The sequence below is a fragment of the Lonchura striata genome, chromosome 3 (genome assembly GCF_046129695.1).
Source record: "Lonchura striata isolate bLonStr1 chromosome 3, bLonStr1.mat, whole genome shotgun sequence".
Taxonomy (NCBI): domain Eukaryota; kingdom Metazoa; phylum Chordata; class Aves; order Passeriformes; family Estrildidae; genus Lonchura; species Lonchura striata.
Window position 1 is genome coordinate 60,098,244 of NC_134605.1, and position 21,895 is coordinate 60,120,138.

At 36.1% G+C, this 21,895-nt stretch overlaps 1 protein-coding gene across 22 annotated transcripts in view; it reads left to right on the plus strand.

Annotated features, from left to right (window-relative positions):
* EPB41L2 (erythrocyte membrane protein band 4.1 like 2) overlaps positions 1-21,662 on the plus strand; it is a 111,155-nt gene extending 89,493 nt beyond the window's left edge. For 3 of the 22 annotated variants that reach the window (XM_021540702.2, XM_021540703.2, XM_077782209.1), the window contains 12 exons: positions 40-72; positions 307-369; positions 3,089-3,235; positions 4,605-4,709; positions 7,377-7,520; positions 8,470-8,523; positions 8,726-9,283; positions 11,118-11,240; positions 11,727-11,825; positions 13,858-13,938; positions 16,524-16,662; positions 20,396-21,662. In XM_021540702.2, the coding sequence (XP_021396377.2) occupies positions 40-72; positions 307-369; positions 3,089-3,235; positions 4,605-4,709; positions 7,377-7,520; positions 8,470-8,523; positions 8,726-9,283; positions 11,118-11,240; positions 11,727-11,825; positions 13,858-13,938; positions 16,524-16,631 (1,515 nt within the window). In that variant the 3' untranslated portion in view covers positions 16,632-16,662; positions 20,396-21,662. Of the gene's footprint in view, positions 1-39; positions 73-306; positions 370-3,029; positions 3,236-4,604; positions 4,710-7,376; positions 7,521-8,469; positions 8,524-8,725; positions 9,284-11,117; positions 11,241-11,726; positions 11,826-13,857; positions 13,939-16,523; positions 16,663-20,395 lie in introns of those variants that run through there. The other 19 variants (XM_021540711.2, XM_021540707.2, XM_021540705.2 and 16 more) reach the window with 19 other exon arrangements.
* The last annotated feature ends 233 nt before the right edge of the window (positions 21,663-21,895 follow it).

The window sequence follows — 21,895 nt, forward strand, 5'->3', positions numbered from 1 at the left end:
CTCTTCCTTTTCTTGATAATTTGTCATGCGCTTGCACAGGTGGAATACGAAGAGGAGGAAGCACAGCAGAAGGTGCTTGGTTGTTCTTTTACAATTGAACCTGGCTGTGGCTGCCTGCCTTGTTAGCATCCTAAATTTTCTGTTAAATTTTGTTTTGTCTGAATAGTGCCTTTTCACCTCACCATTTTATTTCCTTTATTTAACTGTCTGATTGTAAGGGTCCTTTTTTATTTACTTGCTGGTCCATTTTATGTTCTTTACGTTTTGTTTTTGTTTTCTTTCTGTTTATGTGGTTCAATTTCACAGATCAGTTCCTTGAGAGTAGACGGGGAAAATATTTATGTCAGACATAGCAATTTAATGTTGGAGGTTTGTATGTAATACAAAAAGTACTCTCCATTCTCACGGGCTGCCAGGCTGCATGGGATGGGAGGTCACCTGCAGGCTGTTATGGCCACACTGCATGAAGTGCATGGGGAAAACCGGCTTGGAAATGTTGCATGTTACTATTCTAGTTTCTGAGTTTAAACAAAAAACAAACAAATGCAAAACACCCACAGCCAACCCTCAGCTTGAACACAGAATGTAAATTTGTGTATTTTTGCTAAATGTTTTCAAGGTGGCAACTGGGAATAATAGCCCTATTTAGCTACAGCAGGCACATGGGTGCAATTCGTAATTCCAAATGGATTTTTGTACATTGTACCTCAATGTTTGCATATTCAGTTGAGTAGGGTTTCCAGCTTTTGCCAGTTTAATCAACCTTCCTCAAATACATGAGCTAAATAAATAAAGTTAGTAAGGGGCAAGCAGTAGAAGTATAGAAAACTAATTCTGGTTCCGACACTGGTTTTTAGGAACATTGAAAAATGATGCAAGGATCAGATATTCAAAGGGAATGTTTGAATATCTTCTGAAATATTTGCTGGTTTTTTTTTCCTTTTCAAATGGAAGTAAATTTTGCTTCTTGAAGGTTGGTTTTCATTGCAGATGAGCAACAGCAAAGAGCTTTGAACAGTGTGTTCACATGTAGTGCATTGTCACCAAAGTAGAGATTTTTATTATAAGAATTTTCATATAGATTGTTGATCTCAATTATTTTATCAGAGACTGTAGTTGTTATTAGTATCATTTAACTTGTGGTTAATAACTTAAGCTAGTAACTGAAGATATTTTTAAAAATCATACTGCTGTCTTTATTTCATTCATCCAGATGGGGCTATAAATAATTCCCTTTGTCACAAAACCAGTTTTTTTGAAAATCATTGGTTTTGTTCAGTAATAAGGAGATGTGTGGATCGCAGTAACCCAACTAATGTTTTATGGCTTTTTGCAGCTTTTTGATCACTATTGAAACTTTGCTTGTGTATAACTTACTGAAGCACTGAAAGTGTGCGTTGCATAACTGTGCTTTGATCAAGCCCAAGAAATGTGCCTTGTGTCAAGCCAAGACAGGTCTTAAAATGATTACAGGATTGTTACTAGCTTCAGTTGTGTAACAGAATGCCTTTGGCAAAAGATTTTATTTCACTCAAGAAATACAAACTTTAGGGGGACATATTTAATGTCTCATTTGTTAGTCCAGGATGAAAAGTGGTCCTGTGACAATACAAACATACAGAGTTGCTGGAAGGGGAGAGGTTCAAATGTTCAAAATGCATGCAGGCTTATCCACAAGGTTAGGAAATAGATGTGCAGCACCAAACCCTTACTGGGGCTGAACACACAAATGAAAAGAAACTAGAACCTAAGGAGTTTGGGGTGTGGGTTTTTCATGATTTAATGTGAAGCATCTTTGCATTGCAATCACTGACAATAAAAATCCTAACCTAAATGGTAGATTTTAGAACATTCTACTAAAAAGTATTTAAAATCCTTGGAAAAATCCAGATTCTTTACCTATATAATTATATCTGATTATATTCTTTTGACAAAACTTAATTATGTCTGCATTGATAATATTTCATTTCAATCTTCAGTCTTTTAGTACTTTACTAAAAATGGATCTGAGGCTTAAACTTGACTATAACTGTAAAATACTAATGAAAAAATATTCTTGTGTTAGAGTGAGCATAAGCAACATGGGCTTTTCTTGAGACCTGGAATTCTGGAAGGAGGACAAATTGTGAAAGCAGGGTGAAATCTGCTTCTCCCACCAAATCCCAGCCATTGTATTTAGAAGACAATGAATTATCAAGAAAGCTAAGCATATATATTTTTGTCCAATTACTAGAGCAGTTACATTTTGACATAGCTTCTGAACCTTACCTCTGTCCTGTAGCTGATACAAAGTGAAAGAATACCTTGTAATTACTTGATCCAAGGTGCTGCAGTTTGGCCTCAATGGTCATGAGAAAATCCAATTCACACTGTGGTGTTTCCTTTGGCACTGAGGTGAAATTTAGATAATTTTCTTCGTACTGGCATGCACAAAAACTATTCCTACTTGTCTGTCTACTGTCAGGTTGCTAAAAGTAGAATCGGCACGTAACAGCTTTTAAGTCTTTAAATCTGATTCTTCCAGTAAGTTTTAAGCCTGCATGAGAGGCACAATGAGTTGTCTCTCTGAAGCTAAGTAGATATTAGCTGCTTGTATATTTGGCCTTGTAGTATTGTGTTCACAGATATAAGTATTTTTCATAGAGCTTGTAATATCATGAAAGATGCATTTTTATGCTCCTTGGGTTAACCTGTTCTTTCTTACAGCTACCTTCAGTAATGTTAGCTGTGCAGTATCCTGAAACATTTGTGTCTGTGGTTACAAATTTTACGTGAAAACAAACAGCTCCTGGAAATTTTTGGACTAAAGTAGCTCTTTGCAAAATCCATGTACAGCATTATTTTCCTTTGCTTTAAAATATGGACGAAACAGTGTATGAGTAAGACCTTTACTACAAAAACAAAACCAGAAAATCTTGGTCCCTTATAATATTAAACATTTGTATTTTGAGGTTCTACAAAGGAGGTCACCACACACAAGGCACTTTTCTTGGTTTGACTGCTTCTATTTCTTTTTTATTTTTTTTCAGTTAAGTTTGCTTTTGTTGTCGTGTTTTGTCCTACTTTGTTTTATGTTGCGGGTTGCTAGGACCTGGATAAGACCCAGGACGACTTACTGAAACACCAGGCTAGCATTAGTGAGCTCAAGCGCAATTTCATGGAATCCACACCCGAACCACGCCCAAATGAGTGGGAAAAGCGGCGTATCACACCTCTGTCCCTACAGACACAAGGGGTATGTCACTGCTCACACCTGTCTGCATGCCTTTCCATACAACCCATTGTGTCATACAGCAAATGCAGTTTGTCCTTCAGGTTAACACTTTATTTGTCTGATATAATATTTGTTTATACTAAGTATACATTAACTTTTTTACCATTATTATTGGACCTGACTTTAAAGAGTGGGTGGAATTTTATTCTTCTACATGAATAACTGAATTAGAAGAAAACAGAAGTGATGGCAGCATTTTCCTGTATGTTAAGGATATTTTAAATTTCACTCTGATTTACACAGATTGATAGAAACGATTTTTCAGTGACAGTAGAAATTTTCCTTCCTTTTCTATATGTTATCTACATCTCTTCATAGACAGCTTGTGCATAAATACACACAAAATCTGTGTTTTGTTTCAGAAGGAGTTTATGTGATCAGTTAATTTACAGTGTTGACTTCAGGACACATTTAATGTAGTTGTTAAAATTTACCTATCTTAGTCTTTAAAAGTCTGTAAAATGAATTTATCTACTTCTCTTACCTCTCCTTTCTGACTGAACCTTGAAGTAGCACTATGGAATACAGTTTTCTACAAATATCACCCTCAATGCCTGTAGCAAGAAACCTACCCAAATTTCTCATGCTGTTGTGAAACTTTTAGTTCTCTTGGGTTATTAACTGTTTCTTCAATACAGTAGCTGAGTGCATTGGTCTTTTAAAGAAATCAGTTTGTTGTGCTGTTGTCCTTGTCTATCACCATGGTTCCTACCCTTCCTTCCTTAAATGTATTTTTGTCCTATCCCTTTAAATTCTTCAGGTTTTTTTTAGTCCACAGAAAGGTGAGCTTTCAATTAAGCAGGCCTGATGCTACAAAATTATTTTTGATAATAGGACATTATTTCAGTAAGATCTGTAAGTGATCTGAGCTGTGAGTATGTGCATACAGAGAACACAGTGACTAACCATGCATCACTTCTTATTTTTTTAATTTGTGGTTACTGACAAGAAATTCCTCAAATTTCTGAGTAGTACCTTAATATTTCTACATATAATGGTATATGCACAGGTACAAATGTTGGTCATATTTTCAAACATTCATGATACAGTGATTCATTTAATAGCTATAAATATATTTTTGGTTGAAACAGACATTTATGTAAAAATGTAACTTATTTTTTAATATATGGTTTTGTATATTTTCTGTATTGATTTCTTCTCTTGAAATTGAGGGCCTTGCAAGTTACTCGATATTTGGTGGTTTCAGTTTTTTTGCTCATTTCATATGTTCTGTCACTTCCAGATAATTTGTTTTTATGTTGATGTATAGTGCATGTCTGTCTCATTGCTTGTTGATTTACATTGGCTTTATAAAATGAAAACCAAATAGAAAAAAGGAGACCACATTTTCCAAGTGAAAACACTGCCTGGGAAGGAGAAACAATGGATTCCAATGCCATGGATTGCTGGAGCAAAACCAGAGGAAACTGATAAGGTGGCTGCCCTGAAACCTGCTGCTTTTTTGCTGTTCTGCTGTGGGCTAGCTTGGTGGCTTGGGCACTTCTTTCTTTTTCTTTTTTTTTTTTCCTTGAAGGAAATAACTGTTTAAAGCCAATAATGAAAGGATAATTTTGAGTTGTAAACCAGGATCTCTGTGTGTATATATCAATACATACACATGTATGTGAATGCCAGCAATGTTTTGCTTAAACACCAGACTAACCATGAAGTTCTGAATGGCCACCGAAGAGAAACCCAGTGTTTCATTACTGTTCAATACTGGAAAATTACTGTATTTGATGTGACTAGGGTGATAGCAAAAACATGTATTTTCATTCTATATATAAATAATTGCTTGCAGTTATGTGATACTTGACACAAGAACTTTTGCTTTGTATGTTGACTATATAATGATTATTCAAATCAGTAATGCTGTGTAAGCAGCTTCATTTCAAAAGCAACCTGTTCTGAATACATCTGCACTTCTGTGCCTGTCTTTTCATTAAGGAAAAGAGGGAGGTTTTGTCCCTGATAACATCTATGTGATGAAAAGCACTCTAACCAGTGGGACTAGAAGCAGTATGATAGTGATGATGAGTAGCAATTGTGATGTTGCTTTTTTACACACTTTTGGTCTATTAGGTTAATATGAAGCTGGCAATCCTATTTCACTAACATAGATATGATATTTGGGGAACTGTATTTCCATCCTGAATTATTTGTTGATGGATGCCTGTTGATCCTTGCCTGTCCTTTAGGATAGATAAATAATAGATGAGAATAAAGCAGGGATACCACTGCTAATATTCTTTTTTTGCTTCAGCAAAAATGCTTACAAGTAATTTTCTATTTCCTAGAAATGTTATTTTGGGTACATCTCATTTGTGTTACTATACTTCTAGATCCACCATACTCCTGCAAGTGCACAGCATCTGTGACTTAATTAAACAAAAACTGACACACTGATATAGATTGCAAATAGAAACATTTCTATTTTATGGATACTCACAATACTTTTTTTTTTCTTTAAGTCATCCCCCACAGCTTGAAACAGTATTTCATGTTAGAGTGTATGACTATGTACCAGAAGATTTTGCCAGGAATTTAAACACAGGCTGATACAAAATTAATTCTATCTATACATTTAATCCTTTCTAATAAATGCTTCAGGGAACAGGGAGCATTATTAAATTAATTGTGTGACTGAGGTTTTAATTTTAAAAGACTGGAAGACTCAAAATTTTGAAGGTGGGAAAGTGCTAAAAGATGGGTGTTATACGCCTGCCTTTAATTACATATATAAGGGGGAGCAGTGGTAGAGAGACATGCACACAGACAGCCTACCACATAAAGATTTTGCATTTCCCCTTCATATTTTTTTTTTTTTTTTTCTGCTTTGAGCGGTCAGAAAACAAGTTACCAGAGTACAATGAAAAGAGGATCATGAAAGTTTTTGCCTTTTGATGTAATCTGTTAATAGAGGAATGTTTCTTGGGTGGAGTAATCTAGGGAAAGAAAGTAGGGGTAAGGAACACATTGCCCAATTGGAGATTCGATGTTGCATGAAGGCAGATTTAAAAACTTGCATTCCTGTTAACTCTTCTTAGCCACCATTGAAATAAACTTTGGATTTTAGTGTAGGAAAAGAAAAAAAACGAGTTAGGGGTTCTTTTTCTTTTTCCTTCTCTGTTCTTCTGCATGCCATACGTGTCGTAGTGTCCCTACAGTAGCATGGTGTAACCTCTGTCAGTTCACACTCCCATCACGGCTCCCACGGTGAGTCCCCAGGGCTGCAGTTGTGTGCATGGCACCTCGGCTTTCTGCTTCTGGCATCATTTTCTGTTGTGCCCTTCGGGAAGGCTGAAATGTATCTCATGAAATGTTGTCAACATGTGTCTTATGTCCGTGTTATGTATTTGTATGTTATTGGCTTTTTATTTTAACCACTTTTACTTCTAACTTCTTACCAGAGCTTGTGGAGTGAAATCTGGAATAAAGAACTGTAGCCTTTTCAGAGGCTTGTACCCACTTGAACTTTCAAAGTTTGCTTAACCATACAGATTTATAGCCCTGCAGAAAATAGACCAGATTATGAACATATGCCTTAAAGCAATGTGTCATCTTTCATGTATGTTTGAAAGATACAAGTTTTCCCGCTGAAATGGGACTTCTTGAAAACAGATTTTTAATCAACATGAATTTGCTTAGGATATTTAAGTATTAAAAAAATAGCATTTATTATAAAGAAATAAGAAATATTTAAACATTTCAGCACTGTGGGTATATATCCTAAGCAAATATCCCCAACAGCCCTAGAGCTCTGATCCAGCTGGGCTGTAGGTGGTGTCAAAAATGGATTTTAAAAGGGAAAAAAATCCCAGGCAGTAAATACGGAGTTACCAGCTAGGTAAACTGTGCTGTTTGGGAAGTCCGTGTCAGTGTCGGTGTGTAAGTGTCAGTGTCGGTGTGTAAGTGTCAGTGTCGGTGTGTAAGTAAGTGTCGGTGTGTTCGTTCGCGCGGTGTCCCCCTGTCCGTGCCCCCCGCTCCTGCCGAGCCGGTGCCTTTGTCACGTCTCTCTCTCGCCGAACCTCTCCCACTGTAGGTGGCTGCCGCTCCGCCCGCCGCTGTCTAATTCTTTCCTTTCCCTTCTCTGACCGTCTAGAGCCTGGAAGAGGAGATTGCGTCCATTTTGTTTAGTAAGGAGCGCTTCGGCGCCGGCACCAGCGGGCCCTTCGCCGCCGCCAGCCCGGGGCCAGCAGAGGGCGCTGCGGGGGAGCAGACGGGCGCCGCCGCGCCGGGGCCCCAGGTGCTGCTCGGGCGCGGGGCCGCGGCCCGCCGGGGACGGGACGGATCCCGCCGGGACAGGGATAGGGACCGGGACCGGGCTGCTCCCGCCCGTCCCGGCCTGCCCCAGAGCTTAACTCTGCATCTGCAGCACGCCAGAAGCAGGGAGGAATCAGTGCTTGGCTAAACTTAGGCTGCATAGATGCTGCGCTAGGTAAACAGCAATAAAAGGTAGAATTAAGTCACAGATGGTGTGTTGGTTTTTGAATTCTTTTCATTTGGGCTATTAATTTTGCTGCAGACTGTTTGCTAAGTGTTCGATTTAAAAAAAACCTGACACCCTAATACGTCATTTACTGCAGGCTTTCAGATAGCCAACATTATTTTGTTATGGAACAAATCCTAGTAAAGCTGCTTTAATATAATTCTTTTGGCTCCAAACTAAATTCTTATAGGACCTTCTTTTGTAATCCTGTATTGCTATTCTGACAGCATACTACCCTAAGCAGTCTTCCTCTCATTATCTATTAAGTTGCATAAAATAAAAGACCAATGACAAACAACTAATAAAACCATGCAATAATGCCTTTCTTACTGTTTTTTAAATTATGGCAAACTGGTAGTAAAGCATTAGTTTTTCTCTTTACTGTTGTCTAATAATTCCTGATTTAACTGAGAGAAATTACTGCCTCGGTAGCATCACTGGCTACCAAGGCAGTTATTTTATTTTTTTAATTTTTTAAAAATTTTTATTTATTTTTCATTTTCAGATTCAATTCTTACACCATTCTTACACCTACTTTTGATTGAATATTTAGATTAAGTGTAAGGCAACTAGTATCTTGCAGAGAATATGTAGCATTTCTCTAGTCTCATGTGTATACATTCTTAAAAGCTTGCTTGGAGGATGTTGCACTGTTGAAAAGGGTTATGCATTGATTTGTGTCCTCTGATTGCTTTTTGTTTCACAGAGACATGCTTCCAGAGCAGAAGGTCCTTGTACTGGAGTCAGCGATGCTGATAAGGTTCTGCAGATTTTTTTCCATGACTAAATTTGGCTCTAACTCTTCCAATCCATCTTCATTCTTTCCTTCCTTCTTTTTTCAGTTAACCATCACAAACATCTTTTGTCTTCCATATGACATGAACCAGCTAATTTTATTTTCATCATTTTAATTTATTCATATACTCTTCTTTTGTTTATCCTCATCCATGTTTTTTGTGCAGAGTTCACATGAGACTCTGGACATAGTGGAGGAGAAGAAGCAGGCAGAGTTTGGGATAGAAGAAACACTAGTCGTAGACGAAACCAACAAAGGGAAAATGCAAGTTGCCACTGATGCTGGGGAGACATGTAAGGTGGAGCACGTGTCAAAAAAGGACTCTTCATCATTGCCATCAGATAGTAGCAGCAGCAGCAGTAGTAGTGAGAGTGAGGATGAAGAGGTGGGAGAATACCATCCACATCATAGGGCAATTGAGGAAGTCATCAGGGAAGAACAGGAAGACGAGGAAGACATGAAAAGGAAAGAACATGAAGAAAATACGCAGCATGTGGAAGCCATACCAGAAGGCAGTAAACCAGTACCAGTTGAGCACACACAAGTTACAGTTGAAGATTTGGTCCACGAAAATACAATTACTGTAGCTACAGAAGAGAAGAATTTGTCAGAGCAAATTAAGCAAGATGTAGGTGAAGAAAAAGAGGAGGAACAGCTGAAACTCAATGGAGATGTGTCTCATGTTGACATTGATGTTGCACCACAATTAATTTGTTGTTCTGAGGTAAATGGTAGAACAGTATGACAACTAGATTAAGCAGAGGTATTTCTTGGGGTGAAAATATACCTGCCTTTCTTCTTCTCCTATTCCTCCACGTCTTCTGGCATCCAACAAGATTCAGATCATTTGGAAGGGGAAACCATTGATGAGCAGTGAAATTCTGTCTCCCTCAGTTATGGTTTCTGACTTTTTGCTAGAACTGAGTGAAAATCACCAGTAAAGGCAAACCTTCCGAAGACTGAGATCTCTCTCTTTTTTTTAATCTCCTCCGTATTTTATATGCACATACATAATGTGTATTTATTATTTGCATGTTCCCAGTGTTTTAGTCTTGTCTTGTTTATTTGTCAACTGTTTTTGACAAGTCCATGACATGTAATCGTGATTGGAAAACTAGTGCAAATTGGAATTAGAAGGCATCTGTCACAAATTTTTGTTCCTTTTTTCCTTGTACTCACTCAGTGCTTTTCTTCCCTTTTTTCCCTTCCGTTCAATAAAACATTATGGATTTGCAGGTTAGAATATGTATGGCTAGAAAATGCAGAGGTGAGAGCACTGCACTGTTAAGTGGTGAGGCTCTTATCACAATGTTTCTGTGAAGTCTTCTAGTGCAGTAGATACTTAGGAAGCATGCATGAGTTCCTATCACAACCAGTTGTTTTAAGCCAAACAAGGTTGAAGAGTTGATTACTGGGCAAATGATAAAGTAGAAAGGGAAAAAATGAAAGGCAGGCATGTATGTCTTTGTAAATTTGTCATGATCTTCTGCTAAGTTTTTCACCAGTTTGGTGAGTTTTTTGTAGTTCTCTACCTGCTTGTTCTTGTAATGGTGGCAATTTTTTTTTTCTGCACTTTTTAATCAAAACAACTCACATTTTTTCTTTTGCTGTCTTTTGCATGCACAGCTGTTCTGATTAGTGATGTGAAAGAATTAGTTTATTAGACTTTTAAAATTTGCAAGTTCCCACACTTCCTAAAAGCATAGATAGTTTGGAAGAAGGGGATGAAGGACTGCTGTGTGTGCAAGCATGAAAGGGTGTTTGGGATTTTTTCCAGGGATTTTTACCCTATGTGTATTCAAAATCAACATAAGATATAAGCTGATGCATCTAGAAAAATTTCAAAAGGCTTTAGTTCTTAAATCTAATGAAAATCTGCTCCAATAAGATAAGTAATGAGTTCACTAGCTTACAGACCCCAGGTTAATTGCTTTATTTGCGATATTGCAGAGAACACCAATAGTTTACTCTAAATTGTTGAAGTAGCCTTTTAGAATTTTTGTCAACAGAAGTCATTGACTTCGAGAAAAATTTAGACTGCTTAAAATCTGGTTTGCAAAAGCTTTTATTGTTCAGAAGTAATGCATATTAAAAAGTTACATGTTTATGGAATTTTTAGTCCGGATTTGCAGATTTGACAAGTGATAGGTATTTTCCTGAGTTAGTTCTAATACAAAGTTTCTGTCTGACCTAGCTGTTAATTTCTTTCTGCAAACTAAGATTTTTATTTTTTTCATAGTGATGCTTTTACACATTTTCAGTACATGTGTTGCAGCTTTGTTTTAGCAATGCTCTTTGGTATGTACTGTTGGCTGAAACACTGAACTTTGACAAGGTTATTAGATTACAGTTTCCTACAATGTTATGGATATTCTAGAGGGCTGATGTAGTAATCTTCATTTCATTTTGCTTATTTATTGCATGCTTTTTGTATGGGAAGTCAGTCAAATACTTATCTTACTGTTATGCTTTTCTTGAGCTTTTGGTTGTGTTATCTTGGTCCACTTCACAGAACTTCTTCTGTCTTTTGAATTGATTGTTTATTTCTTGCATTACAGCCTCCAGTAGTGAAAACAGAGATGGTAACCATTTCAGATGCCACACAGAGAACTGAAATCTCAACTAAAGAAATTCCAATTGTTCAAACAGAAACTAAAACTATCACATATGAATCTTCACAGGTATGGTGACTGGTTTGTTTGCAATCTTATTTTTATTGCAGTTATGTAGATCAACATGGATAATATCAAAAAATGCTTTTCAAAAGCATATACTTTTTTTCCTAGCAGATAAGATTATACTTTAACTATGAATTAGATAAGTGAAATGTTACAAAACCATATTACTTAAGAAGTTTTAATTTCCTTTTGCTATATAAAGACTTAGTTGCCGACTGCAAAAGTATAACTCACTTTAATCCTGTTTTGGAAACTTGATTAAAATATCTCATTTCTCCTGAAAGGAATGCATAACGGTGAGTATGAATTCTCCACAGGAATGGGCCATAATAATAGCCTTACCTGACTCTGTAAACTTGGCTGGTTTCTATTTAGATCAGTTCTAGCTGAATTAAAGAATGTGTTTAGTAAGAAAACTAGCCTTTTCTCCTGTGAAAACAAAGTTTTTTAAATGCCAATATACAATAATATATATATTTTTTTTAATAGCTTGATGGCAACGCTGTTGGTGATACTGGTGTGCTGGTGAGTGCACAGACAATTACGTCAGAGTCCATTTCTACTACCACAACTACACACATCACAAAGGTAAATTATATTTCATGTCTTTCTTAATTAAAAAGACACTGGACCCTCAAAACACAATTTTACATGAAGTTTCTTGTACGTCTGCTTATTCATAGAGGAAAACTAACTTGAAATGGAAGGGATTAATTCCAGGCATGTGTGAGAATTATATCATTCTGTACAGATTTTGAAGACCGAAGTCCTAATAAGCAGGAATATCTGGGAATAGGACATGGAAAGGGGGAAAAATATGATTACTGGTCTTTCAGTAGTTCATATAGGTCTTATTTCAGTATTTGACAAATTAATATGTAACTAAATTTTTGCAGGTTCAGTCCTGTTGTCACTCACTGATGACATTCTGAGACATTTTCCTTATATTCTGAGATTCTGATATCCTACAGAATCTTTGCTAGTGTAACTAACTTTTCTCAGGTGCACAGGAGCCCTGCATGATGAACTGAAACAATGTTTCCCAGACTTTGTGTTCATCATCCTTGTGCTTCAGGTTTAGGCTGTATTTAAAAACCAGATCATTCTTTTAGATTACTTTGCAAGTGTGCTTGGGTACTGAATTATTTCCTTTTCATTCCATGCTTGAAAAGGAAAGGAAAACTCAGTGTTAGCAGGACATCACATCTGTTTCATTAAAAACATGAAACCTACCATAGTGTGATGATTGTTATTGCTAATTTATGTAAACATTTGTCAAATTTTAGGCATGCCTAAACAACACATGCCTTTGAACCCTTAGCACTTTTTCTAAGAAAATTACAGAAAACATTGTTTAGGATAAAGAAAAATGGAAGAGGGAAGCAAAGTGTGAATTCAGGATTCTTCCCCCACCAAGATACAGAAGTTTTACAACATGACACAATTGAATAATAATTCACTGCTCACTGGATATATTTTCTAAAGATTGAAGATTGAAAGTCATATGCACAAAATGATAGTGGAAGAATAATGTTGGAAAGTGAGTCACATGAAATAAAGTAAGCTCAGAATTAAAAATGCATATGTTAAAAATCCATTGATTATAAAGACTAGTCAATAGATCCTTTTCAGACTCCTTCTCCTTTTTGGAACCATTAAGCCACCACCATTTAAAAAATAAAAAATCTTTATTCAATTAATTGAACCACAGTTTTGACAGGAAGTGTACATTTTCTTGTCAAATTCAGATGTCAAATAGTCTTGCTTCTTGGAAGGAACAATTGAAGAAAATTGTCTCAGTCTTGTCTTCTCCTGAAAAATTACTGGAATTACCATGATGCAGCAGATCCTTATGTTTTTTGAATTTATGATAAACAGTCAGTAACAAGATTGTTTGAATTTTCTAAGCTGACTTTTTATGTTGCATTGCAAATTGTTCATTACTGATAAAGGGACCTCCCAAAATAGTTTTAATATTCTAATGGTGTTATTAATGGAGTCATCTTGGCTCTTCCCTGGTCAGGGTATCTTTAGTAGTTTATTCTTTTCTCATACACAGGCTGATTTAAAAGGCAAATAATGTTATTTCTGTGAGAATTTTTTTATAAGCTGAAGTGTTTTAATCATTTGAATAAGAAATGAAGAAAAGCACAAAACTGTTCAGCAGTGTAAAATATGTTGGAAATATCTGATGAAGGTCCTTGAATGGCAGAACTGAAAATCAGATCATATTTGTATTTAATGGCACAGGATTATGACTATGGAGGGGCCCCTGATAGATGGGTTGGAATAAAAGCAAATACTATTGGAATTTCTATGGTGCCAGATTAATATGGCAGAAGAAGCTGGAATTACAGTTTGCCAGACATGGGATCTAGTAACAGGAGTAATTCTCTATTGCTTGATTTTTATCAAGTTTAGCAATTGCTAGAGAGTGACCAACTGTATAGCTGAAAAGGGAGAGAATGATTAATGCTGAATGCATTTACTACTAATTGCAACTCAGACACAAAAATCTATTTGCTTCAGTGCAACAGAAGGTTGTGCTTTGTAGAAATATGGAATAATCACAGGGATATTTTTCTGTTTTTTTTTTTTTTAATTTTTCTGACTTCTGTAGATGGTAAAAGGTGGAGTATCAGAAACAAGAATTGAGAAACGCATTGTCATTACTGGAGATGCAGATATTGACCATGATGAGGTGAGTATGCAAATTTAACATTTAAAATGTGGATTTTGTAGTCTCTGGTGAGATCTAGATGGTGTTTCAGAAATATGAAGTAAGAGAAAGGTAGAAAAATTGAATAAAACTATATAGAAACTCCCTGAGACTGTTAATTGTGTCATAGTTTTTAAACAGTTGTGTTTTGCTATTAAGAAGCCTTTTGAATATATGTGAAAGAAAAACAGCATTTGTAAATTTGCATCATAGATCATGTGAATGGATTTCTGCTATTTTTAGAGGGATTACTCTTTTTGGAGAAGACCCAGTTTATTTAGTGCAGCTTTTGTACTGGGAGGAAAAACATTACTGAAATAATCTTACTTTGATACACTGATCTGGATAGATAGGAGTCTTTTCTGTATTGTTTTAGCAGCATCTGAATGCAGCACTCATTTTGATTGAAAGCTTTGAAATACATTAGAACATTAACTTCTTGAATTTAAAAATTAGGTTTTGGCCAGTATCTGTAGAATTATGTCTAACAAAAGTAATTGTTGATCTGCTGTAATTGTATATACCTTTTATCTCCATCAGTACAAAGTAGTATTTTACAATTACTTAGTAACTAAGGTTAAAATCACTTCTATGTTCCAAATTAATAAGGCTGAATTTGAGCACTACACAGGAAAATAATTGAGAAAAGTCATTATCTGGTCTTTGTAGTGATGATTACACAGGGGTTTTTTTCATCTAAGAAACTAGTAACAAAGGCAATCAACAGTCGTTAGTTAATACAAATAGAAAAGCCTACCTTGCAGTGAATACATTTTTAACTTCATGAAGGCTTCACAAATCAGCATAACAGGGTTAGTTTAACTTATGAATTGTAATATATTGAGAGTTTTCAAAGAGTTTATTTTCACATTTTGATTTGTGTCTAGGAAGTGTCTTTGACAAGTTGAATCTGTTCTTGAAACTCATAATCAGATGACACAGCTGCTTAGCATCAGGCATGGATGGCTCTTGTTTGCCTTGACACACATGGAGTGCACTTCAAATGTCTGGAAAGGTCACAAAATAGCTTTAATACACCAGACAATTCTCAAAGCCCTTGTTTAACTTGTGATAACTGACTAATGAAGCAAAAACTGAAATTATAAAAAAGAAGTACAAAATGGAATTTTAATCACTTAAGTTTAAAACAGCAGTGAGCAGCTTTTAAGAGATTTAAGAAATATCTACCACATTTTCTAAGTGAATATGAATCTTCTTAAATGCCCAAACTACATGCTAGATGTTTTTTGTTTTTTCTTTTAGCTCTCTATATTACTAAAACAGTTTTCAATAGGAAAACAATATTTTAGTGTCTTGTTTCAGAAGACAAATATTTGTATTACTTGTAATTTACCAGATAGAGTCTTGGGGTTTTTTCGTTGTTTATGGTTTCATTGCTCATAAACAACAAACATCAGTATTGTACCAATGCACATCATTCCCTTAATAGGATTTCAAATACAGTGTCATGTAATAATTAAGGTGCCTAATGCTGATGTTTTCTATCTTTCTTCAGAGTTAGTTATATCTTCTCTCACTTAATACCTGTAGCTAGCTCAGGAAATAGTCACTTTTCTAAATTATGATAAACTTTTTTGTTGCATTATATTTTTCTTACTCCTTCTAGTATTTTGCGGGGGGTTAGTTGCATTTGGTACTAAGGAGAACAGGTCGACTTTTGCTTCTGAATACCTTCCCATGTCTTCAGGTTTTTTCTTGTATTAGGTTCCAGAAGTAATACAGCTCACTGAAAAAAGATGTGCACTAAGGTGTCAGCAAGAAAGAGAAGGGCCCAGGTGCTATTTCACCTGTGATGATTCAGAGTGTGCTCTTATGTGGTTGACTATGATGTAGAATAAAATATTACATTTCAGTTGGAAGGGACTTATGATGGTCATCTGATCCAACTGGGTATATCTGTACATCTCTTAAATGATAAAATTTCTTAAAATGGGGAGGGATTATTAGCATCTGAATGATACTTGCATTTACACTTCCCTGAATTAAGCTAGAGAAATTTCTCTTAAGCTAATACAAGGAGAAAAATGGGATTCTTGTGCTGAGAAATTTGTTATTATATTATTCCAGAGTTTCAGTACCACACACAGTATACATTCCAAAGTATCTTTCTGTTTTGTGCAGGAAACTTGAAGGGCACTCTTCATTTTCTGTACTATCTTAAACTCTTGTTATGGTGTATTTGTTAGATCTTTTGCAGAAGTTCACAAAGTTCTGGGATATAGAAATACTTTTTTTTTTTTTTTAACATAAGATGAGCTAGAAAGTTATTTTAAAAATTTCATGGTTACTTTGTGACTTCCTGGAAATCTTGGTAAATTTTTAACACGGGGGTGGGGAGGCAGTTTGGGGTCTTTTTCTTTCTTTTGGGTTTTTGGAATTGATTTGGTTTGGGGGTTAGTTGGCTTCTTTACTTTTGATCTCAGGTTCAGAAATTTGCAGTTCTGAAAAATTATAACCACATTTTCCAAAGGTACTCTCCTGTTCTCTGGCCCCACATGAATGTCCGCTTGATTTTGTTAAGTTCTGTATTTCCAATACATTTGCAGGCCCTAGCACAGGCAATCAAAGAAGCCAAAGAACAGCACCCTGACATGTCTGTGACAAGAGTGGTGGTGCACAAAGAAACTGAACTTGCTGAGGAAGATGAAGACTAAAATCAAAAATGCCCTCAAGCAAATACTTCAGGTAAGCTTATGTAGATAATTAACACAGGAAAATGTGGTGTCTGTTTTCTGTTGCATTCATGTCTTTTTAGCTGAAAAATCTGGGGTGTCTTTAAGATAGGGATTCCCAGAAGGGTGAATTGAAACAGGTGCTAATAGAAGACTACTAGTATAAGATTTTTTTATCTTAGGTCTAATCTGACATTAATTTCTGTTGCAGATGTTCCTATATATGTCTCCCAGTTTTGTCACAATACTCTCACAGCATTTTCTACAATGTTTGGGCAAATTGTTATAGTTTATATTGAAGTGGATTTGGGCTATTTCTGCAACATATGAAGGATGTGTCACACTTTTCTGTTTACCTGAACAATTATAGTTCTTATAACATCTTCCTTGTTTAGTGGGAAGACTGTGTAGTTTTCAGTAATGAGAGGACACACTTGGACGTTTCAGTTTAGTCAGCTAATCCTTAATCCTAAACACACTGAGATTTTTGGCATTTTATCATTTTCCCAGACAAGAATGTCAATGTAAAAGCTCAAGTTTTAAAGCCTTTTATCAGCTATTTGAAGTCATATTAGTTTAGTAGGCCCTCCTTTCTAGGTTGAGAAAAAAAAAGGAAAAAAACATGGTTCACCCTCATGTATTCAATATAAAAAGCAGGTTGAACACTGAATAAATCTGCTCTTGCACTTATTATAAGCTGATATCTTAAAGCTCTGTAACCATTTGGGTGTGTAAATTTTCAGATTCCCAGTACTTGTCACATTGTTAGTATGAGACTTGAGCTTCAGGTTTTTTCAAAATTGATGGTTTTGTTATTGGTTAAATGGTTATCTCAATGGGAGGGTTTTATAAAGAAATGTAAAAACCAGGGGTTTAAGCTTTCATTAGGCTTCTGATTTTTTTACTGACTAGCCTCTGTATTTAGCTGGAAGGGCAGCAGTGTTATTATGTTACATCTCAAGAAGGAAAATTGGTTTAGTACAACTTTGAGCTTTTAATATGCACTTTGATCAATGTTGATGAAGGGGGAGACAAGGTAAAAGCAATTCATTTTATATGTTTTAAAGAAATGAGAGTAGTCATGATTCTTATTTCCCCAGTTCAGTATTTTATACAAGGGTGGTTGTGGCCCAGGGACAAGAGACTTCTATGTCCTGTGCAGGCAGGCATTCCCTTAGTATTGAGCAAAATTATTTACCTAAGGAAACTAGCCATTATAAATTTCAGTCTGCAGCTTTAGCAAACTTGAGCACAGCCATGAAATGCCAGGAATATATGAAAAATGAGATACTGACTTGATTCCAAATTTGGTGTAAGCTACTAGAGGGGAGGGTGTTTTTCACATAATCCTGATAATCTGTCGTGTTAAAATGATCTATTTTATTGCTGTGCCTGAATTTCCTAAAAGATGAAGATATAACTGTTGAGTGTCACTTCTGGGATTCAGAAGAGCAAAGATTCAAGTATCAGTTGAGAGGTTATGAAATACATCTATTGAATACTGCTCCATGGAGCATGACCATTATCAAGGAATTGGACTCTTCCTGAGCTAGTCTGATCACAGATGCATGTTTTCAGCTGAAAGACATAGACTAAAGCCTTAGTTTATTTAATCTGCCTACAAGTGTCTTTTTTCTTAACATCTGGATCATAATGAGAGTGTGTGGCTTAGGAAGGGGAGAGCTAATATCCATTGCCAGATGTTTACATGGATATGGTCAGTTGAGAGACTGCCTGTGGTGGGCTGTTGGGGCAAGAGTTTTTCACATCTGCTGGCAGAATTATTTGGTCTCATAGCCTACACATAACCCTGCTGAGAGCTTGTCCTGAACTCCTACTGTATGCATAGAGCAGCAATGTTGAGTGCCATGGGGAGTATGAGAGTAGGATGGCCTGCCCTCTACCTGCAGACAGGAAGTTTATCCATCTTCTCTGTCAAAGTGGTTCCAATTCCCTTCCTGACCTTGTACAGATTGTATTAGAACTACAATGCTTGTTATGGTCATGTGTGTTTAGACAGTATTTTCTGGCTAGTTTTTCTCTGAACTTCTCAGCATGTTAATTTGCATAATTTTTCAGGATGTAAAATACAGTAGAACTGAGTTTGGGCTGTCTACAGAAAATTTCTTCAGATTAGGTCAGATTATTCTGTTTGAAAAAGAAATTAATATTTTTTTGTTGATAAATATACAGACCAGGAAAAAATATGGATCATGTTTGGAAGTGCTGGATGAGCACTCACCTGGATATTCATGTTAGTATTAATACTTTTAAAAATTGACATAAGATAATGCTAGAAACTGAAAATAACACTGGATATTGGGTTGCTTGTGAGGGACAGTTGGGGAAAAGCACCAAAAATAAGGAATATCACGCAAATGTCTGGTTTTTCATGTACTTTTATTTCAGCATTCAGTTGGGTTTGTTTCATGGCTTTGTTGCTTAGTGATACTGAAAATGAGTATAACATGTATACTCCAGTTTTGGTTTAAAAGCACAGGAGAGGACAGGGAACTGTACTGAATTCTGAGACAGGGAGGTGTTGATTAGTCCTCACATCACATAAATGTTCTAGAAGGCTTGAAAAAATGCACATCACTTTTGTGAGAGCTGTTTGCAGTAAGGAGAATGCCTATGCTCTGGGTGATTTCACTGGTCCCTTGGTACACAGCAACATCAAACATGAACACTCAAACCACCCCTTGCATATTTTCAGCACTTCCATCACAGGATCTAAGGTAGAAAGAGGCACTGAAACAGCAGAACAGATGGTTTGGATTTGCAGGGTTTTACTCTTCTATGTGCTACCATCACATTTTGAATTCATTATTAATCAGTGTGAATTTAAAGGTCTTGGAAGCAGGGATTGCCTCTTCTCTTACATGTGTGTAGAATGTGCCAGGTTCTTCATGCTACCTTAATCCAGAATCAGTGTTCAACACAATCTATCCCATAGAAGTAATTACATCTTTTTAGAGGGGCCTGGGTCACGGGAGGAAAAAATGACCTTGGCAGGTTTGCACCATGTCTCTACACTAGTGGCCTGCTGAAAAGTTGATTCTGTTCTTTCATCAATTTGTAAAATTTGTTCCCGGTCTTCAATGCTTGTGAGAGAATAAAAGAGGATATTTCTCCATGCTACTTTTGTGTCAGACCTGGAGACTTGTTTGACTGATGATTCCTTTCAGTTAAACTTTAGGGAAAAAATTTAGAAAGCTGCCACAACTGCCTTGAGTATCGGCCCAGAGCCTTTTGCTCTCCTGTGCTAAGTCAATGGAGTCATGCAATGAATTTTGCATAGTTGTTTCTGAGGCAATGAAAGCTCTGATGACTACAGCAGTATTCTTGGTGTAGACTTGTTTTCTCTAATAAAAGTAAAAGATACTGCATTCTAATTCTGAAGGATTGATGAATTGAACAAGTACCTTCCTTTTTTATTTATGCTCTAGGTTGTCGATTAAAATTTTCAGTAAACTGTACAAGTGGCTGCAATTAAAATGAGAATTTTGGGGTGGGAAGAAATGCTCTAAAGCAAGATGAGTACTTTGAGAAAGTGTAGTACAGTATGCCTAATGACTGAAGGGGGTTTTAGTCAATGCAACATTTTTAAAATTAAATAAACCTTCCCTTCTTGTTAAAAAACCAAAGAACCCTTCATAGATAGTTACTTTCTGACTATGATGTAACATTGACATGATATCTGTTATAAATGCTTATGTGACCTTCCATATAATTTTTTCTTCCAGAAATAGAAATGTCACTGACCACGAAGAACTGTAGTCATTCCAAGACATCATTACTCTGCTGAATCCACCAGGCCTAGCAACAATGACCAGATGTTCACGACTTCAATGCCAATACCAAACTCCATTTTAACATCTTTGGTCTATATTCCCTTACAGTCTATCTTGTTTTTTTATAACCACTTCTTAACAATCTTAGAGTTTTCGGGTTTTTTAAAATGAATTTCTAGAGGGTATGATCTTCTTTCGCACAAATACTTGTATTTTTGAAACCGATTCTTAATTATATGAAAGTGAACAAAAGAAGTCTGGAAATCATTGTTCACTGGAACAGGTGGTAATTGTGCAGGAAGGAGGATCTTTACTAATTTAGATATAGTTTTTTTCAGATATTTCAAGTGAAATCTCTTACTGGAGTAATTTACAGAATTTTTTTCAGATTATTCAGGTAAATATATGATATCACATAATGAAGTTTTTTATAAAAATAAAACATTTGCTAAAATTTGAAAAAATATATTTCTTTGGATAAATTTTATACTGGTATCTCTGTAACTCTTTCTTTTCCAAGGTTCTCCTCTCTGCGGAGCAGAGATGGTGTGGCAGTCTGTAGAGGAGAAGGAGTTGCAGACAGATTTCTTCTGACTGAGCACTGTGTTCTTTTTGCACTTTGGTGCCAATGCTCAACTTTTTGCAGACTTTTTGCTGTCTGCAGCATTCCAGATAAGGAAAGAAGGAAGAACAAAATATCTTTCTCTTTTTCCAACAAGAGATGATCTAGGCAGCTTAAAACCGTAGTGCTTTTTTGTTTTCTTACTGTGTCCCAGTTCCAATACTTCCACTATTTGGATACATGTGTAGAATGCTCGCTTGCTATTAAACCTCACTGTGTCTCCATGTTAGAACTGACATTTCTGTTACAGAGAAGGTATATGTTTCACATGCTTCCTCTAATGGTTAATGCAGGTTTTTAGGCTACTGAATAAAAGATGTAAGATGAACTCCACTTGTAAAGTAGTACGAGAGTACCATCAGTTGAGACTGCCATGGCAAAAACCTGTTAATTATATTGGGGTTTATTTTTCATTTGGTCTTGCTGCAGGGTTGTTTGGTTTTTTGGTTTTTGTTTGGTTTTTTTTTTTTTTTTTTTTGCTGTTGACTCTGTGTATAGTTAAAATGCCAAATTAGGTTTATAGTAGCTTGAAGTTGTATTAAGTGATATTTTGCTTTCTGTAATTCTGTTATAAAATAAAGTTGTTTATTCTCTGTATGACTTTTGGTACTCAGACTTAAGCTTGGAAGATATTTGACGTGTGCAGATTACTTCTGAGAACTGCAATTCTAGAGGTCACAGAACCTTAAAAAACGGATTATTGCAAGTGGTCTGCAAGGGTGCCAGAAGGGTGGCACAGTTGCCTGGTACTTAAGTACCAGTGTTTTTTAAACATCTTCCAATAAACTCCTGATTTCTGTAGATTAGAGAAGAAATCTTCAGCTGCCAAA